Source organism: Oncorhynchus nerka, linkage group LG10 (assembly GCF_034236695.1).
Source record: "Oncorhynchus nerka isolate Pitt River linkage group LG10, Oner_Uvic_2.0, whole genome shotgun sequence".
Classification (NCBI taxonomy): Eukaryota; Metazoa; Chordata; class Actinopteri; order Salmoniformes; family Salmonidae; genus Oncorhynchus; species Oncorhynchus nerka.
The window spans coordinates 56,274,950-56,299,396 of record NC_088405.1 but is presented as its reverse complement, the minus strand read 5'-3'; the positions used below and the strand labels follow the sequence as shown (position 1 = coordinate 56,299,396).

Sequence of the window (24,447 nt, the reverse complement as noted above, 5' to 3'; positions counted from 1 at the left end):
TATTTTTGAATGCTCCCTTTCATTCAATTCCTTAAAATGTCTAATCAGAGTATGACAGGCCTTTCATTGGCTATCACCTATCATAACCCCACTTTCATGAAATGTACTGAGAAGACTCATTTTACTGAGCACCCTCTGTAGTATGGAACACTCATGTTGTCACACCCTGACCTTAGAGAGCTTTTTATGTCTCTATTTTGGTTTGGTCAGGGTGTGATTTGGGTGGGCATTCTATGTTCACTTTTCTATGTTTTGTATTTCTTTGTTTTGGCAGGGTATGGTTCTCAATCAGGGACAGCTGTCTATCGTTGTCTCTGATTGGGAACCATACTTAGGTAGCCTTTCCCACCTGTGTTTTGTGGGTAGTTATTTTCTGTTTAGTGTTTTCTGCACCTGACAGAACTGTTCATTGTAGTTTCTAACTTTGTTATTTTGTTCTAGTGTTCAGTGTTAATAAAAATCATGAACACTTACCACGCTGCGCTTTGGTCCGATCCTTCTTCATCAGATGACCATTACACTTATGCTAAGCATTCTGCCAACAAGCCTCTTTTGTCTTGTCATTTCAGTCTTTCCTCTCTCCTCCATGTAGACAGATGTGTTTCTTGACATGGTTGGCAGACTGTAAAATGTAAAAACCTGCTCTCTAATCTATCTCTGTGGAGAACAAATGTGGCCTTCAGTGTCAGGTGTGGTTAAGTAGCAAGGCAGTGGTAATGGTAGATTAGCACAATACCACAGGCAGATAAAGCACACAGGAGATTCCATGTGGACTTTGACCAAAGACAAAGGAGAGTGAGTGATACATGAGTGAGTGCAATCAAGGGACATTCATCAGATAGTTACAGTGTTACCTGCAATATGTGTGTTTTTGCTGTTGAACCAAACATAATGATTGCAAAATAAGACTTTTATCTTACTAGTTGAAGAAAAGAGACAAAAAAGGAAATTGAGTGAAAGTCTTTATTCATCAAGAAACAAGGGGATTGTGCACATGATTGAACGTCATTGGAGAAAGTAGAGTTTTAAAAAGCTGAGGAATCTTTACATGCAAAAACATGTGTCAGAACTGGGATCTTTAAAAAATATATGTATAAATCTGCCACGTAAAACCTTACTGGTTTATATGATTCACTGGTTTATAAAGGGTTTATAAGTAGGCAAACGGATTGTCAATTACCATTACTTAGATTGCTTTAATGTATTTGTCAAATATGCTGTTTCTTGCAGGCTACATATTCGATATATGAGGCGAGCGATCATGTAGGTTACTGTGATATATGCGTGCTGAGAGAAAATAATTGAAGGGTGAAGCAAACCGTAAGCATTCATGTAAGAAAACACATCAGATTCTCCTCCTTTTTGATTACATTATAAGTAAATTACGCTACACATAATTGTTTGTATAGTGTCAAGTCATGTGCAGGCCATTATCAGGGGATACACAGTTATCATAGAAGATCTGAAAGGTCTTGTCCACAAAGGTGACACTCTTGAGGAAGTTCTCCAGCTGTTGAACAGATATCTCCAGCACCTCAGGCCTCTCTTTCTCATTGAGACCGTGGGCCGCGTAGGCTGGGAACTTGGTGCGCTCCTCAAAGGGCGTGTTGCGGTCGTAGTCGATGCAGCAGTAAGCTGACCACAGGTAGGTGGGAACGGCCACACGGTCAATGTTGTGGCGGCGGATCATGTTCCCTGAGGTGGTGACACCAGTGACCATGTAGGCGGTGCCGCGGCAGTAGTTGTTGAGGCGGCGGCGTATGGTGTGCTCGTGGGTCTTCCATGGGCCGATGTTGAACTCCCGGACCTGAGGGACCACGTTGGTCAGGGTGTAGGTGGCTGCCTTGTCGTTGGGGTCAGACTGGTGCTCGTCAGGGTTTAGGTGGCCACGCTCAAAGTTCACTGTGTTGGAGTAGTCTTCCAGCACCGCTTGGGCATCCTCAAAACTGCGATGGAGGTCGCCTTGAGGAAAGGGCTGCATCTCCCCAAAATCAGACACTGTGGCGAGCTGACAGAGAGCAGAGGGTTAGTGCTCCTAGCAGAACTGGGTTCTTAGAGCTCCTAGCATAACTGGGTTCTTAGAGCTCCTAGCAGAACTGGGTTCTTAGAGCTCCTAGCATAACTGGGTTCTTAGAGCTCCTAGCAGAACTGGGTTCTTAGAGATCCTAGCAGAACTGGGTTCTTAGAGCTCCTAGCATAACTGGGTTCTTAGAGCTCCTAGCAGTACTGGGTTCTTAGAGCTCCTATCAGAACCGGGTTCTTCGAGCTCCTAGCAGAACTGGGTTCTTAGAGCTCCTAGCAGAACTGGGTTCTTAGTGTTCCTAGCAGAACTGGGTTCTTAGAGCTCCTAGCAGAACTGGGTTCTTAGAGCTCCTAGCAGAACTGGGTTCTTAGTGTTCCTAGCAGAACTGGGTTCTTAGTGTTCATAGCAGAACTCGGCTAGACGAAAGCGAACATCTGTCCTTGCATACTTACTTCAAAGACCTTCGCTTGAAAAACAAGAAAAAATACGCAATATTACGGTTTGTCCCTCTATATATGCCGTAGCAACAACATAGCCAGAACACTTCCTCAAAACATTGTGAATAAATCTAAGATAAATCAATAAATCTGTAATTCATTTAGAAGTTTTTGCCAAGGAGTTCTTAGTTTTTTATTTTACATCTAACTAAGATGTTTGGTGCAGTATTTCTCAAGTTTAAATATGCATTAAAACAAATCCTTTCTCGTTGAACGACAGCAAACACTTAATTGAAGAATAGGGTCCATAGTTCCCAATCCTACTAGGAGTAGTACTGTAGAGCAATCACCGATGAAGGGGCATAGACTTCAACTACCAAACTTAGACCTATCTCAAGAAAATAATGTGTGTTACCCAACAGCCGAAGAAAAACCTGCCGAAGACCAAAACATCACAAAATGTTGTCATGATGAGCAATCTGTTTCTACTGGGAAGCATACGGTAAACTTTATGGTAAACTTTACCATATGCTTCCCAGTAGAAACAGTTTGCGCAGTAAAATTGCCGCTTTTTTTTCATTTTTCAAGCATAGGTCTTTAGGGAGTATGCGAGCACAGACGTTCACTTTGCCTAGCCGAGTTCTGTTAGAAGCAAACCGAACCCATGTATGCGGACAACTTTAGCTTTAATAAGATAAAGAACAGTGGTACTAAAGGGATCTCAGTCAGTGAACCCTCATGGACTCTTTCTCCTGGACTCTTTCACAACAGTATATTGCTCACTATTCGTTATATTTGCACAGAGACCATCGACATCTTATTGTTGCCAATAACACAAAAAAATGATTCATCTGTAGACACAAGCACAAGGCAATGTTGCAGAGATAATGTAAGATACAGGAGTCTGTCAAAATACCTGTGGCTCGTACATCCAGGGCACATCAACCTTTTTGGTGCCGTCAGAGCGCTTGAACGTGTAGGCAGAGTAGACGGGGATGTGATCAAAGGTGTCATACAGGGTGACGAAACGTGGCTTGCCGTTGTAGCGCTGGCAAATCTTCTTTAGTGCTTTGTTCTCAAGTCCCAGTGGTGGTGTGCCCATGTACATGAACTCGCGGCACGCAGGAGAGTAGTTCTCCTGTACCTCTGCCTCCACCATCACCAGAACTAACACCCAGGCCAACGCCTGAGCTCGCGCTATGATGCAAGAAACCATGGAGAAGAGTGCTCACGAAGTGGTGCAGTAGAAGCTGTTAGTATACTTGTCTCTGAAATTGAAAGTCTCTCTATCTCTGTTCATAGGTAGGCTAGGCTATGCAAATCCCCTGTATAGGAATGCATATAGGCCCCACATAATAGTGATTATACTGTGTGTGTGTGTGTGTGTGTGTGTGTGTGTGTGTGTGTGTGTGTGTGAGAGAGAGAGAGAGAGAGAGAATACAGGCTATGTGCATACTGCCCACAAAATGAGGTGGAAACTGAGATGCACTTCCTAAACTTCTGCCAAATGTATAAACCTATTAGAGACACATATTTCCCTCAGGTTACACGACTCCACAAAGAATTTGAAAAAACAAACCCGATTTTGATAAACTCCCATATCTATTGGGTGAAATAATACAGTGTGCCATCACAGCAGCCAGATGTGTGACCTGTTGCCACAAGAAAAGGGCAACCAGTGAAGAACAAACACCGCTGTAAATACACCCCATATTTATGATTATTTATTTTCCCTTTTGTGCTTTAACTACTTGCACATGGTTACATAGACATAATATGACATTTGAAATGTCCATATTCCAGTGGAACCTTTGTGAGTGTAATATTTATTTTTTATTTTACTTTTGACTATAATTTATTTCACTTGCTCTGGCACTGTAAACATATGTTTCCCATGCCAATAAAGCCATTTGAACTGAATTGAGAGAGGCATGTTCATCCCACTCCAGCCCGAGAGGTGGCGGTAATCCACCAATAACTAGTTTGTCCATCGCGCGAATTCTTGACAAAAGAAAAAACACAGCTGTCAAATGAAGCAAAGAGTGCGGCCATTTTTCTAAAACACAAACAAGAAGAGAAAGCGAGTTGTGAAAATATTCGCAGCGAATGTTGGTCAGAGGAAAGTATAGCTAATTAATCAAACGTTCAACAAATAGTTGAAAGGAAGTAACATTAAGATATACAGATCGTTGCGAAATACACGTATATGTTAACTGGATTTAACTAGCTACATTTCAATTTCGTAAAATTTGCAGCTCCCAGCTAGCTAGGTTGTAGCTGGCTAGCTGGCTACTTGGCTGGCTAGCTAGTGCGACCAGCTTTCAACGAAAGGTGAGTGTCGAATTTGGAACAATTATGTATGAAACGTGTTTTTCTGCTGTGAAATATATTGCAATGTTTACTGCTTGGAATAATCTAACGTTCTCATTTTTGTTCATGCTGGATTGTGTCAAGATAGTTGGCATTGTCCTCACACTGTGCAGCAATGTTAGCTAGTGAGGCACTTGTTTACTAACGTTAGCTAGGAAAAGGTACAGGCCAAAGCCGCGGGCTAAAGTTGAGATGTAGCCTGGGCGAGACGAGTGGGCGGAGTGGGAGAAGTGCTTAAAATAGGCCAATAAACGTATAAAAAGGGGTTCAAGAACCCCCACGTGCAGGAACGCCCTGACTTGCGGGCCGCAATCACGATACTCAGTGGAGTTGAGTGGTGAGACGACTACATCGACTCGGTATCAAGTCCATACTTGCAAAAATGTCAATTCTACCTATGTTCGTCCTGTTTTCTTTCGGTTCTGCAATCTGTCGTTTTTGATCACTTAATTCTGTGACCTGTGTCAAATTGCACTGTGCAATGACGGGGCTGATCCTTTGGCGTTAACAATGGCTCCCTTGCCGGAGTTTGTCTAAAATGCTAATTTAAAAAAATCAAACTACAGATTGCAGCATCAGAAGAAAAAAGTTACAAAACAAATATAGGTACACATGAAAGAATGGGTTTTTGTATTTACACGTATCAACTGATAGGTAGTAGGAGTAGTAGGCTTCACTCCGCCAAAACTCATCGCCTAGCCACTCAACTCCATTGAGCATCGCGTAGTATGGGATGCGCATTTGAAGTAATTTCCCTATTCAAATAATATCAGGAAATTGCTTAGTCAAAAAACACGATAAAAAAATAAAATCAACGCTGTTTAAACTTGTTTGCTGCATAGCAGCGGGGAGGTGGGTATAATTTGTGGAACGTTTCAACAGGAGTCTGTTCCAAAATCTTTGTAAATAACACTGTTGCCAACAAACGCATACAAAGTTGTATAGCGGCAGAATATGATGCCAGGTAGGGAGTGGGCAATTTTGTTTAGTTTTTCACTCACCACATTTATTCCGAAAATGTCTGTCATCACTTAAGAATAAGCTACGTGGTGAGTTGATGCCTATTCGACAGATAGTTAGCTAGGTTAATTGATCATGCTACTTTGTATGCATTGTTTGTTGGCATCCTTGTTATTTACAAAGTTTTTGGAACAGATTCCTATTGGAACGTTCCACAAATTATACCTACCCAGCAGCGGGAATTGGCAGGGACCTGCCTGTGGTGTGTGCATGGGAGAGAGGAAAAGTAGCCACTGACTCGAGCTAGTTAGACAACCTATGACATTTTCAAGTTTGTCTAACATCCCACCTGGCTGTGCCTGTCTTTAATGTATCAAATCTAAATAAAAATACTTTAAAATAGCCAGGTGTTAGCTAGTTGAGGATATTTTGCTGAACTCCCCGTCCTTATCGACAACAACTCCATTCAGATTAAACACGTGTTGGTTACTGGTTGTAGCCTACTCGTTCTCATTTAGCTGACTTAATTCCATAATTTACATTACATTTAACATTGATTAGTTATCTTACACTTTACATTGCTACACGTGGAGCCGCTGGCTGTGGTGTCAACATCAAGCTACATGGGTGAAACCTGTGTAGGCTCTACGGTATGTCTTCTTATGGGGCGCAGGTCACAACTAACTGCGTTGTTGCTAGCCTTTATCTAAGCAAGGAGAAATGTACTGCACATTTGTGGTCACATTGTACGAACGGTCAATGAAATGTATGTGACTGAAGTGAAAAACCCTTCTCAGTTATAATAATCCTCTCTACCTTTCTGCAGATTTGGTCAGTAATTCTTTGGATGCTTAACACTCCATTTGCCATTTGTGAACACTGAATTGAATATCTTGTTCTTTCTGTCGCTCGCTCTGTTTCCCCAGGTGTTTGGAGGAAAGGGAGGGTTAAAAGACCCTGAGGAAATAATCAAGCAGTAGGACAGTGAGAAGTGGAAGGAATAATACATGCCGGTGAAGATGACACTTGTCTCTCCCTGTGCAGCCGCTGTTCTTCACAATATTGCTTCATAGTAATTATTATGATCAACTTCAATGTTGATTTTAATTACTGGTGCTGTTTGTCCATGAAAATTTAGTTTTCATTTATTTTTGATAGCTGTCACGTTTGGCCTCCTCCGTCACCTCACCCAACTCCTTTCCCTGAGCCTGGCAGCTATTTGCTCAGCATATCAGATTTGTGTGGTCTGAACAATCCCACTCTAAACCACTGCACACTGAAGAACCAAGTAGCCTTTAACTCCCTCATCGAATCTGGACGAAACTGGTCCAGTCCTCTGGACAAGGTTAGAGCGCTACTCACTCTGTAAAATTGCCCAGACACATTGTGAGAACGTTGTCATTGATGTGGATGATGGGGATGTGTGTTATTTGGGACAAATCTTTGAACTTTGTAGTACAAGATATATAGTATTTTATTACTCCTGAAGTGGACAGTTGATTGTATGATTATGATGTGGCTCAGTGTCATGATATGGTCTGACTGACACCCATGTTGTGCCAACAGAAGCCTTGAGCTCCAGTTGAAGAGAGGAGTATGACTGCTGAAACACTTAACTTCGGCCCAGAATGGTGACGCATCTCTTCCTTCTCTAACGTAGTCATTCTTTTTTCCTCCCTGCTTACCTTCCTAGCCCATAAATAACTCTTGTTTTTCATTGACTTGATCTTATGTCAGTAAATTAAAGCGCATCTTCGCTATTTTAGGCCCCCCCCTACTCCCTGTCTTTCACATCTCTCCTCCCTGTTATTCCCCGTCTTTCACGTCTGCCCTCCCCGTCTTTCACGCCTGCCCTCCCCGTCTTTCACGCCTGCCCTCCCCGTCTTTCACGCCTGCCCTCCCCGTCTTTCACGCCTGCCCTCCCCGTCTTTCACGCCTGCCCTCCCCGTCTTTCACGCCTGCCCTCCCCGTCTTTCACGCCTGCCCTCCCCGTCTTTCACGCCTGCCCTCCCCGTCTTTCACGCCTGCCCTCCCCGTCTTTCACCACGCCTGCCCTTCACGTCTGCCCTCCCCGTCTTTCACGCCTGTCCTCCCCTTCTTTCACGTCTGCCCTTCACACCTGTCCTTCCCGTCTTTCACGCCTGTCCTTCCCGTCTTTCACGTCTGCCCTTCACGTCTGCCCTCCCCGTCTTTCACGTCTGCCCTCCCCGTTACTCCCCGTCTTTCACGTCTGCCCTCCCCGTTACTCCCCGTCTTTCACGTCTGCCCTCCCCGTTACTCCCCGTCTTTCACGTCTGCCCTCCCCGTTACTCCCCGTCTTTCACTTCTCTCCTCCTTCCTTCCTGCATTTTTTCCTTCCACATTTTCTCTTTCCCCATTGTCTTGTTTTCAGAGAGTGCATGACCTGTCATTTAAAATTTTAGAATGTAAAGAAAAGAGAAGTCCATTTTGTTTTCAACTTGTATATATCGAACTAAAATAATAGGATGCCTCCAGTTCTCCTTGAGAAATGCCTCACTCGGGATGTTTTTGCAACTTGGACTTCTCATCCCTCCAATCTTTCAATAGAACACCACAAACATAAATTCTTGCTATGTTGCCAACAACTCGACATATCCAGATTGTACTAAAAGCTAATCCTCACCCGTGGTGTATTGTGTACTGTATTTTCATTTTGCTCCTGCTTGTTGCCCTTAGTTGTCTAGGGGAAGATAATGGGCGATGCATATCCAACCTAAACTTGAGGTGAAGATAAATAAATGGATATGCTCATACACATGGCCCAGTACTATTATGTCAGTAATAATGATTGCATTTGAAGTGTTATTGATGCATGGATTGTACTTATGGTGATTTCTTGTCCCCAGGCTCCGTGCACTATCCAGAGGGGGGAGTGTGACGTCCCCTCCTCCTTCTCCAGCCATGCCAAAGTCCAAGCTGGCTGATTACCGCTATGGCCGTGAGGAGATGCTAGCACTTTATATAAAAGATAACAAGGTGAGCTTATGTACAGTAATGTGATTCACTCTTTTATAATGAAGATTCCAATACAGGTGTTTATATTAAAGTTTGCTGGCTGGCTATGACTAATGGACATGAAGTAGTGCTGCGACGATGCCAGTATTCCGATATTTTTTTCCATGGCAAAAAGGACAACACGAAGCAGACAACTCTTTGGTCTTTTAAAAACCTGCTCTATGCAAAATAATAAACTTGGAAAATATGCCTCTGGATGACCACGTCTGTTTCCCACAATAGGGCTGTTTTCTTGAAGTTAAGTCCGCTTCGTGTTTTGTTTCCTTGCCACGATACTAACGAGTGTCACGAATCTGGTATCGTCCCAGCCCTAGTATGAAGTAAAGCATACTGTGTTTGTCAGCCCCCAGAGGACATGCAGGATAAGGAGTTTGCTGCTATCATGCAGGATGAGCCTGTGCAGCCTTTGGCCCTGGAGCCTCTAACTGAGGAGGAGCAGGTGAGACTGCAGGAGATATAGGAGCTGTTAGTGAGTCAGAGGTTCACCGCTTTGATGCACTGAAGCATTTGGCCAGGATCAACTCTCTCAAATCTCAGCTCTTAGATGCTACTTTTACCCACAATATGCTGATCAGATCCTGCTTCACTGTAGGTTGACAATACGTCATTCAGCGTTAACGTCATCGACCCTCCTGCCTTTTGTCCTGCAGAGAAACTTCTCCATGTCTGTGAACAGTGTGGCTGTGCTGAGGCTGATGGGAAAAGGAGGCGGGGCTGCCCCTGTAGGCGTGTCTAGGGGCCGTGGAGGATGCATCAGAGGAGGTAGAGGTCAGTCACCACCTGGAGTGATCAGGACGGTGCAACTCTACATATAGAAATGTATTCACTAACCAGCAGATCAGACCCGCTTACTTACAGCTGCACTAGGATTGGACAGGCTTCTTGTGTAGAATTAAACACTGTGGTGCCGGTGCGAGATATGGCTCGGAAAACGCACCTCGATCCAGGGATGGGAAATGCATTGTATTCTGAATTGTCCCATTAACCTCTGGTGCCCCTAAACTGGGACGGTTGTTACTAACTTGCGCTAATGTGACTAGAATGTTGTATGCAACAGCCAACTTTCCAAGACAAGTCTTTTATGTGGGCGGAAAGCTTACATTCTTCACTGTAGCTATTACAGTGAAAAAAGACAATGCTATTGTTTGAGGAGAGTGCACAACACAACTTTTATCAAGGTGACTTGTTAGACCCATTCACCTCAGAAGGTAAATGATGTACTTCAATAATCTTGCTCTGATTTGTCATCCAGAGGGTCCCGGAGATAAATTGTATGATAGTTTTGTTTGATAAAATACAATTTTATGTTCAAATGTAGGAACTGGGGTCTACAGTTTGACCCCACGGCCATCTTTGGCTCCACATCCACCCGCCCGGCCATCTAGATGTGTATAAGCTAATGATCCATCATGTATGACATTCCTGGGAGTGTGTAAACTTAAATGTTTTATTACCATAGCATTTTTGTATGTTCTCTATACTTATGTACTTGCAAATGTATCAATTGGGGAAAACTCCTGGCAGACTTGGTACAAAGTATCGTGTAGTAATGTAATCTGGATCAGTCTGACACTTTGCACACACACTGCTGTCTGCAGGCCAAAATCTAAATTACACCTCTTGCATTTCAATGATTAAAAAAACAAATATACATGTTTTTTGTTTTGTAATATATTTGACCAGATCTGTTATATTCTCCTACATTAATTTCACATTGCCACAAACTTCAGTGTTTCCTTTCAAATGGTATCAAGAAATCAAATAAAATTGTATTTGTCACATACACATGGTTAGCAATGTTAATGCGAGTGTAGCGAAATGCTTGTGCTTCTAGTTCTGACAAATTAGTAATAACCAACGAGTAATCTAACCTAACAATTCCACAACTACTACCTTATACACACAAGTGTAAAGGGATAAATAATATGTACATAAAGATATATGAATGAGTGATGGTACAGAACAGCATAGGCGAGATGCTGTTGATGGTATAGAGTACAGTATATACATATGAGATGAGTAATGTAGGATATGTAAACATAAGTTGCATAGTTTAGTGGCTAGTGATACATCTATTACATAAAGATGGCAAGATACAGTAGATGTTTCAGAGTACAGTATATACATATGAGATGGGTAATGTAGGGTCTGTAAACATATTACGTGGCATTGTTTAAAGTGGCTAGTGATACAGTTTTTACATCCATTTCCATTATTAAAGTGAGCTGGAGTTGAGTCAGTATGTTGGCAGCAGCCACTCAATGTGGCTGTTTAAACAGTCTGATGGCCTTGAACATTGCTACAGGCAGTTAGATTTGGGTATGTAATTTTAGGCAAAAATTGAAAAAAGGGGTACGAATCTCTTACACAGAGATTGAACGACTGCTTGTTTATTTGGAAAATTGCCCTTTTCGTTCTAATGCTTGGAAGCAGAAGCCACAGCAGTCATTTTGGAAAAGACAGTGTCAGCCAATCATCTCTTTTGTTGTTCAATGCGACATGGCATTCCATAATGGCTGTTGTGGCTATTGCTAACTAGCATGAGTATGAAAAGGGCAGTTCAATTTCCTCAGTGTAACAGTTGGGATAAAAGGCAACTTGGAGTACAGCGCATTTCTCATTCTTGGATTGAGATATGTTTTCTGCGCCATATCTCACGCCGGCTCTGCGGTTTCTTTATCTATACAGGAACCCGTCTGACCCTAGTGGAGCTGTAAGCAAGCAGGTCAGATCTGCTGGCTATGTATTCTCCTGCTGAATGTGCCCTATAATGTATTTATGTGTTTGGGTAGGGAGAGGGAGAGGTGAAGGTGCGTTCTACCAAAGAGTTCCTGGAGGTCCTGATGAAGGAGAGGTGGGCTTCGGTCGTGGCCGGGAAATGCTCCGCAGCCAAAGCTGGGATGACCGGTAGGCTCACTGTCCATGTTGCCCTCATTGTCCTAAACTACACTGCCCTCACCCCCAGATGGTTAGCATTCAATCATATTGATGGCTATTGTGTATGTTTAGTTTTCCATATTCTACACTCAAGGTGTTAAACTATCCCGTTAACTAGTCTTTCCTTCTGTCAGAGCTGAGAGGCCAAGGTTTGAGAAGCCAATCAGGTGTGCTGAAGTAGTGCGTCCAGGGTTCGAAGAGGCGGGGCCTCCTGGCAGGAAGGACTCCTGGCGTGCTGACAGCGACAACTGGCGTACCCTCCGAGAGGAGGAGGAAGAGGCAGCAGCAGCAGGAGGAGAGCAGCCAGCTTGGAGAGTTGCAGGATCCCGCCGGGATGGTATAACCACTTACACCCTCTACCCAGAATGCATTTGTGCATGTTTCTCTATGTCTGATGGAGACTCCCTCAACAACACAGATGGAGGTCCTCGTTCTGCAGGCTGGCGTGATCGTGGCGGCCGGAGGAAGTTTGAGTTTGAATTCCGTGACGGCGAGGGCCCCCGCAGGGAATCCGACAGGGACGGCCTTCCTGAGTGGTGCACCGACGAGGAGGATGGAGAGATGGGAACCTTTGACTCCTCTGGGGCCTTCATGTGCATCAAGGTGCGTGTCTGTTGGCCTGCTGTCATATCTGTCGGTGTTTGTCCGTGTGTGTATTTGCATGTTATTTGTCTATTCTGAGCCTCGTGCTTGTCTTAGCAGAAAGACTGTAAGGACACCATCACTGAAGAGGATCTGGAGTTTGAAGCTCTGGAGGAAGAGGAGGAGAATGATCAGGGAGGCAAGGACAACAACGCTGACAGAGGTTAGACTGGATGCTTTCCCTGGCTTTAGTATAACAATTAACAGAAGATATTTTATGCATTTATAGAAGACCTCTTGTCCTTCTACTCCTTTCATCTAGATGAATGTGAAGCAGCAGGTGAGGGAGAAGATGAGTACAAGACTCCTTCTCCTCCTGCCATCTCTGGCTCTCCACCCTCAGACCCTCTTCCTGCCCCCTGCGCCACACAGGCACCCATCTCCCATCCCACCAAAACGAACTATGTGCTGCCCGCTGAAGGTAAATATTGAATTACTGATGTTGTGAAGCATCTTCACTGTGTTGTGTGTGCATCAGTTGGTATCTGCTCCAGAAGATGTTTCACCTGTATGATCAGTCCCTGTAGGTCAGGCCCTATTACAGTAGTACATGTCTCATCCTCTCTACCCCTGTTCTCTCTCTGGTCTCATAGGCTGCCCACTTCCAGGGAGTGGTGCCCAGCTCAGCCCAGACCCCCCCTCCACCACCACTTCCAGCCTGATGCCTCCTCCCTCCGGATCTCTCCTCCCCTCAACAGGGGGAGAAGCAGAGGAGGACGAGGGCATGAAGCACCTGCAACAGGTACGAGGCGGGCTGCAGTACCCTATACATTTGATTGGACGTTCAATACCGGATCTATTGTCAGGCGTATGATTACGCTTGTATACTGGGGGAATGTGTGTGACGTAAATGTTCATATTTATTTACTCCCTTGTAGGAGGCTGAAAAGATGGTGGCCTCACTGCAGGATACGTCCCTTGAGGAGGAGTGTTTCACTCAAGCACTACAGGAGAGCCACACAATCACCTCTCACTCTCACACACACCCAGCCCCACACTCTCACACGCACACCGCTGGACACACACACTCGACCCATAGGGACTGTGCCCTGCCCCTCTCCCACGAGGCAGCCATGAAGTGGTTCTACAAGGATCCCCAGGGAGAGATCCAAGGTAGACACATATACATTTGTAGATATACAGTGGGGCAAAAAAGTATTTAGTCAGCCATCAATTGGGTAAGTTTTCCCACTTAAAAAGATGAGAGGCCTGTAATTTTCATCATAGGTACACTTCAACTATGACAGACAAAATTAGAAAAAAAATCCAGAAAATCACATTGTAGATGGTTAATTAATTTATTTGCAAATTATGGTGGAAAATAAGTATTTGGTCAATAACAAAAGTTTATCTCAATACTTTGTTATATATCCTTTGTTGGCAATGAGAGGTCAAACGTTTTCTGTAAGTCTTCATGAGGTTTTCACACACTGTTGCTGGTATTTTGGCCCATTCCTCCATGCAGATCTCCTCTAGAGCAGTGATGTTTTGGGGCTGTTGCTCGGCAACACAGACTTTCAACTCCCTCCAAATATTTTCTATGGGGTTGAGATCTGGAGACTGGCTAGGCCACTCCAGGACCTTGAAATGCTTCTTACGAAGCCACACCTTCGTTGCCCGGGCGGTATGTTTGGGATCATTGTCATGCTGAAAGACCAAGCCACGTTTCATCGTCAATGTCAAAAAGTTCTATTTTGGTTTCATCTGACATTCTCCCAATCTTCTTCTGGATCATCCAAATGCTCTCTAGCAAACTTCAGACGGGCCTGGACATGTACTGGCTTAAGCAGGGGGACACGTCTGGCACTGCAGGATTTGAGTCCTTGGCGGCGTAGTCTGTTACTGATGGTAGGCTTTGTTACTTTGGTCCCAGCTCTCTGCAGGTCATTCACTAGGCCCCCCTGTGTGGTTGTAGGATTTTTGCTCACCATTCTTGTGATCATTTTGACCCCACGGGGTGAGATCTTGCGTGGAGCCCCAGATCGAGGGAGATTATCAGTGGTCTTGTATGTCTTCCATTTCCTAATAATTGCTCCCACAGTTGATTTCTTCAAACCAAGCTGCTTACCTATTGCAGATTCAGTCTTCCCAGCCTGGTGCAGGTCTACAATTGTGTTTCTGGTGTCCTTTGACAGCTCTTTGGTCTTGGCCATAGTGGAGTTTGGAGTGTGACTGTTTGAGGTTGTGGACAGGTGTCTTTTATACTGATAACACGTTCAAACAGGTGCCATAATACAGGTAACGAGTGGAGGACAGAGGAGCCTCTTGAAGAAGTTGTTACAGGTCTGTGAGAGCCAGAAATCTTGCTTGTTTGTAGGTGACCAAATACTTATTTTCCACCATAATTTGCAAATAAATTCATAAAAAATCCAGAGTTTCTGGATTTTTTTTCTAATTTTGTCTGTCATAGTTGAAGTGTACCTATGATGAAAATTACAGGCCTCATCTTTTTAAGTGGGAGAACTTGCACAACTGGTGGCTGACTAAATACTTTTTTGCCCTACTGTATATGTGCGCGCGTACACATTCAGTGATTTAAATGAAAAAAATATTTTAAAAATCACTACTTGTTGCTTATAATATCTTAGTTACTTTATCACATTGTCATCTTGTTTTGTCATAACCATGTCTTCCCTCCCCCGGTCCAGGTCCCTTCTCCACGGTGGAGATGTGTGAGTGGTTCCAGGCCGGCTACTTCACCATGACCCTGCTGGTAAAGAGGGGTTGTGATGAGGGTTTCCAACCCCTGGGTGACGTCATCAAAATGTGGGGCCGCGTGCCCTTCTCCCCCGGCCCCTCCCCCCCGCCCCTCCTGGTGAGACAGCCCCCACCATCTCGGGGTCCTCTGTGAGTCAACGAGCACATGTCTGTCTGGGTGTTTCTTGTTTCTGTTCACTGGTTGGTTGGCTAATCCAAGTACTGCAAAGGCACAGATACTTGACTGTGGTAAACTTGTTTTCTGTGAGGAATTTATAGCAGGGTACGTCAGTGGCCGAGGCAAAATCTACTGAACAGCTCCTGTAGCTCTAACATGTCTATCAGAGCAGATAATCAGTAGCATAGTGGTGTGCTTGGGTGTTGTCTGGAACTGTGGTACGGTCAGTATGGTAACCCTGTAGGTCATGTTATTCTCTAGGGCAATATGGACCAGGAGCTGCTTAAGAAACATTTGGAGCAGGCAGCCACTGCAGCTCTATACCAGCAACTACAGATGAGGTTCCAGCACATGAACAGGTGCACGCGCACGCACACACACACACACACACACACACACACACACACACACAATGTATGTGAGTGTACTAATGTGTGTATTTGCAGGAGTGGAGATTCTAGCATGATGCCCTCTATGAACAGGTCCATGTCAGTACCTGATAATGGGTCCATGTGGGACATGCATACCTCGGCCTCCCAGCAGTCAGGTACTGAAGAGGAACAAGATGCATCTTCCCTGCTTCACATACACCTTTATATAAGCACACTTTATGCAGATGCGGTCAAATATATACTGGAACCCACACATGATTTGCTTTTTCCTCTAGAATAAGTTTGAATTAAACTTTTTTGTGTTCAAGCATATTTGATTTACAAATGCACAGGACAAAAACAAAAATTTAATCTCACGTGACGATTTTGAACTTAATTAAGTGGCCTGGGTAAAATGCTAAATTGTAATTAATTTTTTGTTGGAGGCAAGTGATTCTCAGCAGGTGTAGTTTATCCTACTTGTAGTAATTGGCAGGTGCCTACATGGTAAAAAAAATAGCCATTCAACCAGTTTTGAAGAGAATATTCTGCTCAACGCACTCAATATTTCATATCCCCCCACACTGATGCACCTCAGCTCTAAATATATTTATTCACACAGATGTCCTTGTACATATTGTCATTGTATGGCAGTAATGTGTTTGTGGCCCTTTCTAGGTGGTGAGGCCAACCTATGGGACTTAACCATGAGTCATTCCACTCAGGGGCCATCGCTGGAGCAGCTACAGAAGGTACCATCTTCGTTTCATTTTCTCTCGGTCTCCCTGTCTCTCTCTGTCTGACTCGCTCGCTCGCTCTCTCTCTCTCTCTCTCTGTGTGTGTTCATCTGCTGTACCGCAGCTCCAGGACCGGCGTGAGGCTGAACTCAGGGCCAAGCGAGAGGAGGAGGAGCGCAAGCGGCAGGTCGAGAAGAGGAGGCAGCAGGAGGAACAGAAGAGGCGTGATGAGGAGGAGCTGTACAGGCGTAAGCAGCAGTGTCGGCAGCAGCAGGAGCTGATCATGAAGCTGCTGCAGCAGGCCCAGCCCGGGGCACCAGGGTGTGTCTCTGGGTCAGGGTGGAGCGGCTCCCAGGCCTCAGCCCTCTCCAAACAAGGCAAGAGCCTCGGCCTGCTGGAGCTGGAGACCGAAAGGCTGCTCAAACAGCAGGCCCAGCACCAGAGGGCCCAGCATCAGAGAGACAGGGTGAGGAGACGCACACAACCCCAAAACCTTTACACAGGCTGTCCTGTCAAGTCTATTCCATTTCAAAGCAGGGATTAATTGACACACTAGTAGTTTCCTGAGAAGAAATGTGTAATCTGAGGATTAATCCCATCCCTTATGGGATTAATTGACACAAACAAACGTAACAATAATTCACTGATCATTCAGTCATAATTCTTGTGGTGCTCTCTGCAGTGTGAACACAGATGTTCCTCTGTTCTCTCTACCCCAGCATGGAGGCTTGTCTATGGGCCAGTGGGGTGAGGGGTCTGTGGGCATGTGGTCTGGTGGGGGCATGGAGCCCAAAGGCAGCTCTGGAGGGATGGGTGTCTGGGAGGAGGCTGTGAAGAACCAAAACAGCCTCCGCAATATGGGCATGAAGAACAGCCGCAGCAGCCCATCTCTCAGGTACTCCTCCCTGTGTGCGCGCTCACGCTGTGTGCATGCGTCTGTTCAAAGCCTCGCGTTAGCATTTTGTGTGCATGTAAACTGTTCGAAGGCCTGCGTTTCTGTATGTGCGTAATGGTTGCTTCCGTGTCCCCCTGCAGTGAGCAGTACATGCTGAGGAAGAAGCGTACAGAGGAGGAGGACAAGCTGCTTAAACTGCTGCAGGGCATGAAGCCCCAGGATGGCTTCACCACCTGGTGTGAACAGATGCTGCACGCACTCAACACCTCTGCTAACAACTCCTCCTCCTCACTGGACGGTAACGAACGCACTCCTTTCCTACATCACTGGATCTGTCAAATATGTCTTCACTGACCTTCACCTACACAAACATCTCCTTAGTTGCCTGACTCCAGCACTTGGCCTTTCTCTTTCCCCCTGGGGTTAAGTGTAAATGTCTGTTGTCGTCCTCTGAGCAGTGGCAACCATCGTGGCCTACCTGAAGGAGGTGGAGTCTCCCTACGAGGTCCATGACTTTATCCGCTCCTACCTGGGCGACACCATGGAAGCCAAAGAGTTTGCCAAGCAGTTCCTGGAGCGCCGAGCCAAACAGAAAGCCAACCACCAGAGACAACAGCAGCAACAACAGGTGTGTGTTGTATGTATTCTGAACAACAATATAAAGTGTTGGTTTCACAAATAAACTTTGATTTGAAAGTCCAACATTGGTTCTCAAGTAACACGAGGCTGAAAAGACCTGGCATGGGCTCTCAGATCCTCAAAAAGTTCTGCAGCTGCACCATTGAGAGCATTTTGACTGGCTGCATCTGCACTTGGTATGACAACTTGGCAAGGTGCTACCCAGTACATCACTGTAGCTGAGCTCCATGCCATCCAGACCCACTGGTATAGAGGTCATCATAGGCTGTTCTCTTTGCGATCGCACGACAAGCGGTAGAGATGCACCAAGTCTGGAACCAACAGGACCCTAAACAGCATCTACCCCCAAGCCATACAACTGCATTGACCCCTTTTCGAACAACCTTTTTTGACTCATCACATATACTGCTGCTACTGTTTACTATGTCACTTTATTCCTAGTTATACTGAACACAAATATAAAACGCAACATGTAAAGTGTTGGTCCCATGTTTTATGAGATTAAATAAAAGATCCCAAAGATGTTCCATATACACAATAAGCTTGTTTCTCTCAAATGTTGTGAACAAATGTTTACATCCCTGTTAGTAAGCATTTTGCCTTTGCCAAGATAATCCACCTACCTGACAGGTGTGGCATATCAAGAAGTTGATTAAACAGCATGATCAGTACACAGGTGCACCTTGTGCAGGGGACAATAGGCCACTCTAAAATTTGCAGTTTTGCCACATGTCTCAAGTTGAGGGAGCGTGCAATTGGCATGCTGACTGCAGGAATGTCCACCAGAGCTGTGGCCAGAGAATTTGATGTTCGTTTCTCTACCATAAGCCACCTTTGGCAGTATGTCCAACTGGCCTCACAACCACAGACCATGTGTAACCATGCCAGCCCAGGACCGCCACATTCGGATTCATCACCTGCAGGATCATCTGAGACCAGCCACACAGCTGATGAAACTGGGTTTGCGCATGCAAAGAATTTCTGCACAAACTGCCAGAAACCATCTCAAGGAATCTCATCTGTGTGCTCGTCGTCCTCACCAGTGTCTTGACCCCTGACTGCAGTTCTGTGTTGCAACTGGCTTCAGAAGACAAAAAATACTCACCTACAATGACCACTGGCATGCTGGAGAAGTGTGTTCTTCACGGATGAATCCCGGTTTCAACTGTACCGGGCAGATGGCGTCGTGTGGGCGAGCGGTTTGCTGATGTCAACATTGTAAACGCAGTGCCCCATGGTGGGGTTATGGTATGTGCCGGCATAAGCTATGGACAACGAAAACGATTGCATTTTATAAATGGAAATTTTAATGCAGAGATACCGTGACGAGATCCTGAGGCCCATTCATCCGCCGCCATCACCTCATGTTTCAGCATCATAATCCACGGCCCAATGTCACAAGGATTTAAACACAATTCCTGGAAGCTGAAAATGTCCCAATTCTTTCATGGCCTTCATATACTCACCAGACTTGTCACCCGTTGAGCATGTTTGGGATGCTCTGGATCGGCGTGTTCCAGTTCCTGACAATATCCAGCAACTTTGCACAGTCATTGAGGAATGGGACAACGGTCCACAATCAACAGCGTGATCAACTATGCGAAGTAGATGTTGTGCTGCATGAGGCAAATGGTGGTCACACCAGACACCTTAAAAATATCTATCTATCTGTTGGTCAGATGCATATGTTTATTCCCATTCATGTGAAATCCATAGATTATGGCCTAATTCATTTCAATTGACTGATTTCCTTATATGAACTGTAAATTGTTGCATTTCTATTTTGTTCTGTGGTTGTGTATGCGTAGAAGAGCTTATCAGTAACCACCATCCCTTTCCCTCACCAGCTATCAAAGGAAGTTTCAGGGCTGTCCATGAATAACTTTCCTATCCAGGTAGGCTCCGTCCAGGTAGGCTCTGTCCTCAGTTCATGACCATTTGGTCATCAACATGCATTTGTTTTCTTGATGTAATCACATCTATACTCTTCTCATGCTCTACACCACTTATTTGATTGGACAAAACCCCTGTTATGTCCTCTCCCTATGTAGTCCATGTTCCAGGCAGCCCAGATGGGAAAGGGAGGAATGTATGACAGTCAGGCTGCAAAGATGAAGAAGAAACAGACCATGATGCTTCACTCTGACCCTAGCATCTTAGGTATTCAGACACTCAGTCAATAATAATAATACCCACAGTACATTTATTAAATGTCTCAGCACAGTAAAAAGTAAACTCTACATGGAGTTGAAGTATTGTGTATTTGTGTGTGTATACCGGTAACCTGGGAGAGGGTAACTTTCCAACTGAAAAGTAGTAGATTCCATATTAGTTGTGGATATAGAGATGAACTGTTGTGTTTTGTCCTGCAGGATATTCATTCCTGAGCGCTGGGGACAGGATGAACCTGGGTGAGATGGAAACAGTGGAGGATTATTGATCCACAGCATCTACCTGAATCCACCTGAGGCCTTACACCTGGATTAAAACACACACTGACACACACAAACACTCACCTACACCCACACAGACCATGACGAATGTGCACTGCTGAGCTACTTTGCCCCCTCATAGATGAGGACCTGGAAAAGTAGTGTTTTCTCTCTCTCATCTCTGTGTGAGGGGGGGGGGGGTGCAGAGGAGTACCCTCCTGCACTTCTTACAGTTAAGCACCTTAAACTAATGCACTTTAGCACAGGGTTTCAATATTTGAAATTAAGTTTTGCCAGTTTGTTTTCTTGTTTTTAGGATGCAAAATGTGCATATTGTGTTTACAATATGAATACACACATGTGGATGTGTGTGTGCAAACATACCTAAGTAAGGAACTGGAGGTTACATCTCCAATAATAATGTCGGGTGATGAGGATTTCTTTTGGAAAGTATATACTTTTTTTTTTCTTTGAGTTTTTATATAAAATGTAAAGCTATAACAAATTGCATTTTATTAAGAAAAAAACTTGAAGGTTTGCACTTAGATAAACAAAACTAGTTGTAGATAAGTAGTGGAAGGAAACATTTCTTTGAATGCTGGTGGGTTTGTGTGGTAGACTTAAAGCCTGCACAATTTTTATTGCTTACAGAGATGCATAAAAAGGCCATGTTTTTACTTTGTTCCATGAAACCGTTTTACTTTGAAGAATGTATGCAATGTGTGCCCATGTCAGATGTATATGAGTGATTGGTAGCCAATGAATGTGTATGTTTTGTACATGGAATCTCTAAGCGAGAGTGGAGAGGGCTCTTTTCAACCAATCTTTCACCAGCTCCTCATCCCCTAAATGACTTCATGAAGGTCTTTTGCTTTGGTGTCCAGTTACCCGACTGGCCGTCTGTGTTTTGTCATTGGTGCATTGCTGCCCTCATTCTCCATGGTGAGTCACGACGGTCCATGGGCTCTGATTCGCTGATACAACTGTGAAAACAGATCTTATGATTCAAGGCAGATTTCCGAGGTGTATTTTACTGCAGTTAAGCCACTCTCTCTCGTTTAAAGAACCATAAAGTTATGTTAAATCATTCTCTTCCTTGTGGTTATGAGAGTTGGTAAGACCAGAGAAGTCCCTTGCATTTTCCAAGGGGATCTATTGCCTTTAACGACATGTCAGTGTTGAGGTCTTGCTTTCCTGCTTCCAGGCAGTTTTGCAGACGATTGCCACTGCGTATGTTAACCCTAGTATTGATAGCTAGAGTCCTGTCTTTTTGTTGCTATTTGAATAGAATGTCAGTTTTTAAACAAAGTGAAAGTATTTGGACTTGATATGGAGCACTTTTGAAGCTGCTACACTATTGTATTTTTATATTGTTGTTTTAGTTGTTTTTTTTGCCCTCTATGGTAATTATTTTTACTTTAAAAAAAAAAAAATCTGGGTGTGTAAATGAATGTATTCCAAAAAACTGAAATGTACAACAGTGCATTGAGATGAAGTCAGACTTTAAACAAATCTTTTGGAGCTAATGAGTAGAGTTGTGCTGAAGAAGTATTAGAATCCCAGAAGATGAGCTACTGTAAATGAAACCAAGGTGGACACGGCTGAACACTGCCTTCTCTTACTGCTCTCTGAGAAACACATCCTAATAAGATGAAGACATCTGTCCACCGCCATGTTGTCGTCCTCGATACAACACACATGAGGAACTAGCATGGGAAATGTAGCAGTCTTTTTTTTTTTCTTTTTTTTTTTTTAAGAGAAATTGGTCTCCTTTTTATCTTTTGAATGTCTGGGTTGTTACTATTCATGAATGATCTCTTGCTTTTCCTCATTGCCTAAATCTTGTGACAATTGCGTTTTTGAAGATGTGGGCAGAGGAATGATCGGTACGTCATCAGCAAAATGAAACGGTCTTCGCTTTAACCGGTCTGGATTATATTTTTAATGGAAAAAAAGTATCAAGGAGAATGGATATTATTTTGGGGGGGGCTGTGATAATGTAATATGTGGCTATCATTTGATGCCATGGGTTGGAGTGAGATGGAGAGAACCTGAGATGGGCAGAGAGGTGTCAAAAATCGGACTCCTTTCGCTCTCTCTCCTTGTACCTCCAACAGACTTGTTCATCAGGCCGGCCTCCTGCGTCCTTGCCCTAGCTGATTTTTTCCCCCCTTTTACAAAATGCTGTGCTACGTGTCTCATGGGGTTTGGCATGCTGGGACCATGTGACTGGAGGCCTCCTGATGTTAAATGGACTTCCAACGAGAATTATTGAATGTTCTAGAAAATAAACTACTAAAATGGGGAGAACATTTATTTTTTTTTTTACACAGGCCTACAATTGGATCCATTGAAATCCAAAACTACTGGACAATGGACTCATTGGTACGGGTGGGGTCAGTCGTGAAGCTTGTTCATCTTGTGCTTTTGTCGGGTCTAGTTGAACATTTATCAAATCACAGAGCCGAGTGTTGGGAGATGGACAGGTTTGTTGACTATGCCCCATCTCGTATTTACTCTCTTACTGGACAGTATTCCTCAAGGATTGCCTTTCCCTGGGCATTCGCCACAAGAAAAGACAACATTGAGGACGACCTTGACACAGAAGACCAGATTCTTCAGTGTTGCAGAACGATACTGCGCTGACCACCAGAGATTCACAGAAGGCAAGTTAATGATGTGACCATCTGTTTTTAGAAAGGGGCTCACTGGGGATAATGTATGTTCTTTGTTACAGGTAGGTTACTATCTACCTGAAGTCCCACATAGGACAGGTTGCGACACGGGGGAACTACATCAATTATTTGACTAGAGATCCTATTTAATAGGTTTGCTGTACCAATTGTCGTGATAAGTATTCAGTGGAGAGTTGGGTAATTAATAGGTTCTTCAGGATGTGTCCATTTTAATGAGTTTGGACATCTAGGTATGTCTGGACAGTCCCTCGGTTCCTCGTGCTATACCCAGGGGTTCTGGGATGTAATAGTTTATGAATCTATTATGATCAGGGTTATAGTGTTTAATCATCCTCGTCTTAATAGTGTTGTTTCTGCAGGATACCTCATGGACACCACCACCTCATTGCTCTGTCCATGTAGCGGCCTCTCTGCTGGACGACTGTCTGCGGTGTATTGGCGGCCGAGGCCTGTGGGCTCTCATACCCTGTTGGACTGGATCACAGCTTGACATGGGATGGTCTCAGAGGGGAGCAGACGGTAGAGGAGAGCCTCCCAGAAACCAGCTTTGTCCCTCGGCTGAGGGTGAGATGTAACCCAGCTGACTAAGGTCTCAACCAGGAGTTAACACACACCTTGTGAACATGGACTCTCAAAATGACTGAACATATACAACTATGCTCATGGCCTGTTACATTCACACACGCGCACACACACATTTCTGGTTGGCAAGTTTCAACTCCTGGATATAAATAGTCAACGATTAATTCCTCTTTACTCATTTTTGTTTGGTTATTTGAACCTTTTTGGTTTTACTTGCCTTAAATGTACAGAATTAAATTGCCCATGTGTGATGTCCCCTTCCCCACCATCCCTAAGTAATGCTTGACCTGGTGAAGTGTATCCAATGATTTCTGGCGTTGGGTTGGTTTGGGACAACATTTGCCCTTCTAACAGAGCAGTAAAATTGCAGTAATGGGGATTAAAGTGAGTGCTGTAAAAATTAAAATATAATGTTAAAGCTATTAGAGGAATGTCTGTCATGCAGACTTGGTTCATTCGTTTTGGGGGAAATGTTATGGGATTTGACTCTTTTGCTACTCCACCACAGCAGCATTTGAGATGGGGGGGGGGGGGGGGCATTGTGTATATAGTTTTCCTTTTGAATAGACGTGTTACAGAATAAATAAACTGTGTGGAATGCAATATGAATGTGTTGTCATAACTTCGCTATTACATATTGTTTTAAAGGGAAGACCGACTAACAGGACGTCCTTTACCGACGATTCCACAAGTTGAATTGCCACTTCGTCGACGCTCAGCTGTGATCTACTGCGCACGTCCGACGTTCTTGGTGGTCGGTCTTACCTCTTACGTATTACCAAAGACCGTACAATATGTGATATTACACTGCCTGC

The 24,447-nt window shown here is 44.3% G+C and overlaps 2 protein-coding genes across 19 annotated transcripts; one reads left to right on the top strand and one right to left on the bottom strand.

The window, feature by feature from the left end:
• Positions 1 to 949: 949 nt before the first annotated feature.
• LOC115136424 (endonuclease domain-containing 1 protein-like) lies at positions 950 to 3,804 on the bottom strand. The gene is made up of 2 exons (XM_029672003.2): positions 3,377 to 3,804; positions 950 to 2,008 (listed from the first exon to the last, which is right to left on the bottom strand). The coding sequence occupies exons 1-2, from the start codon at positions 3,674 to 3,676 to the stop codon at positions 1,412 to 1,414; spliced, it is 897 nt and encodes a 298-aa protein (XP_029527863.1). The 5' UTR covers positions 3,677 to 3,804; the 3' UTR covers positions 950 to 1,411.
• Positions 3,805 to 4,502: 698 nt separating this feature from the next.
• Positions 4,503 to 24,235, top strand: LOC115135680 (GRB10-interacting GYF protein 1-like). Of its 18 annotated transcripts, none has more exons than XM_065023610.1 (26): positions 4,504 to 4,791; positions 6,717 to 7,135; positions 7,357 to 7,421; positions 8,488 to 8,535; positions 8,658 to 8,787; positions 9,170 to 9,265; positions 9,477 to 9,588; positions 11,619 to 11,733; positions 11,898 to 12,100; positions 12,182 to 12,366; positions 12,466 to 12,568; positions 12,638 to 12,826; positions 12,999 to 13,147; positions 13,284 to 13,518; positions 15,054 to 15,220; positions 15,542 to 15,639; positions 15,727 to 15,827; positions 16,330 to 16,403; positions 16,513 to 16,854; positions 17,108 to 17,283; positions 17,424 to 17,581; positions 17,742 to 17,911; positions 19,770 to 19,817; positions 19,974 to 20,082; positions 20,295 to 23,020; positions 23,410 to 24,235. In XM_065023610.1, exons 3-25 carry the CDS (start codon positions 7,387 to 7,389, stop codon positions 20,360 to 20,362), a joined length of 3,111 nt encoding a protein of 1,036 aa, XP_064879682.1. In that variant the 5' UTR covers positions 4,504 to 4,791; positions 6,717 to 7,135; positions 7,357 to 7,386; the 3' UTR covers positions 20,363 to 23,020; positions 23,410 to 24,235. The 18 variants fall into 18 exon arrangements, with proteins under 18 accessions (XP_064879667.1, XP_064879673.1, XP_064879670.1 ...); XM_065023609.1 differs by having other exon boundaries at positions 4,505 to 4,791; positions 9,477 to 9,594; positions 12,668 to 12,826; XM_065023595.1 differs by having other exon boundaries at positions 4,503 to 4,791; positions 6,717 to 6,803; positions 6,949 to 7,135; ... (1 more) ...; positions 15,542 to 15,827; positions 19,770 to 19,832.
• Positions 24,236 to 24,447: the final 212 nt, after the last annotated feature.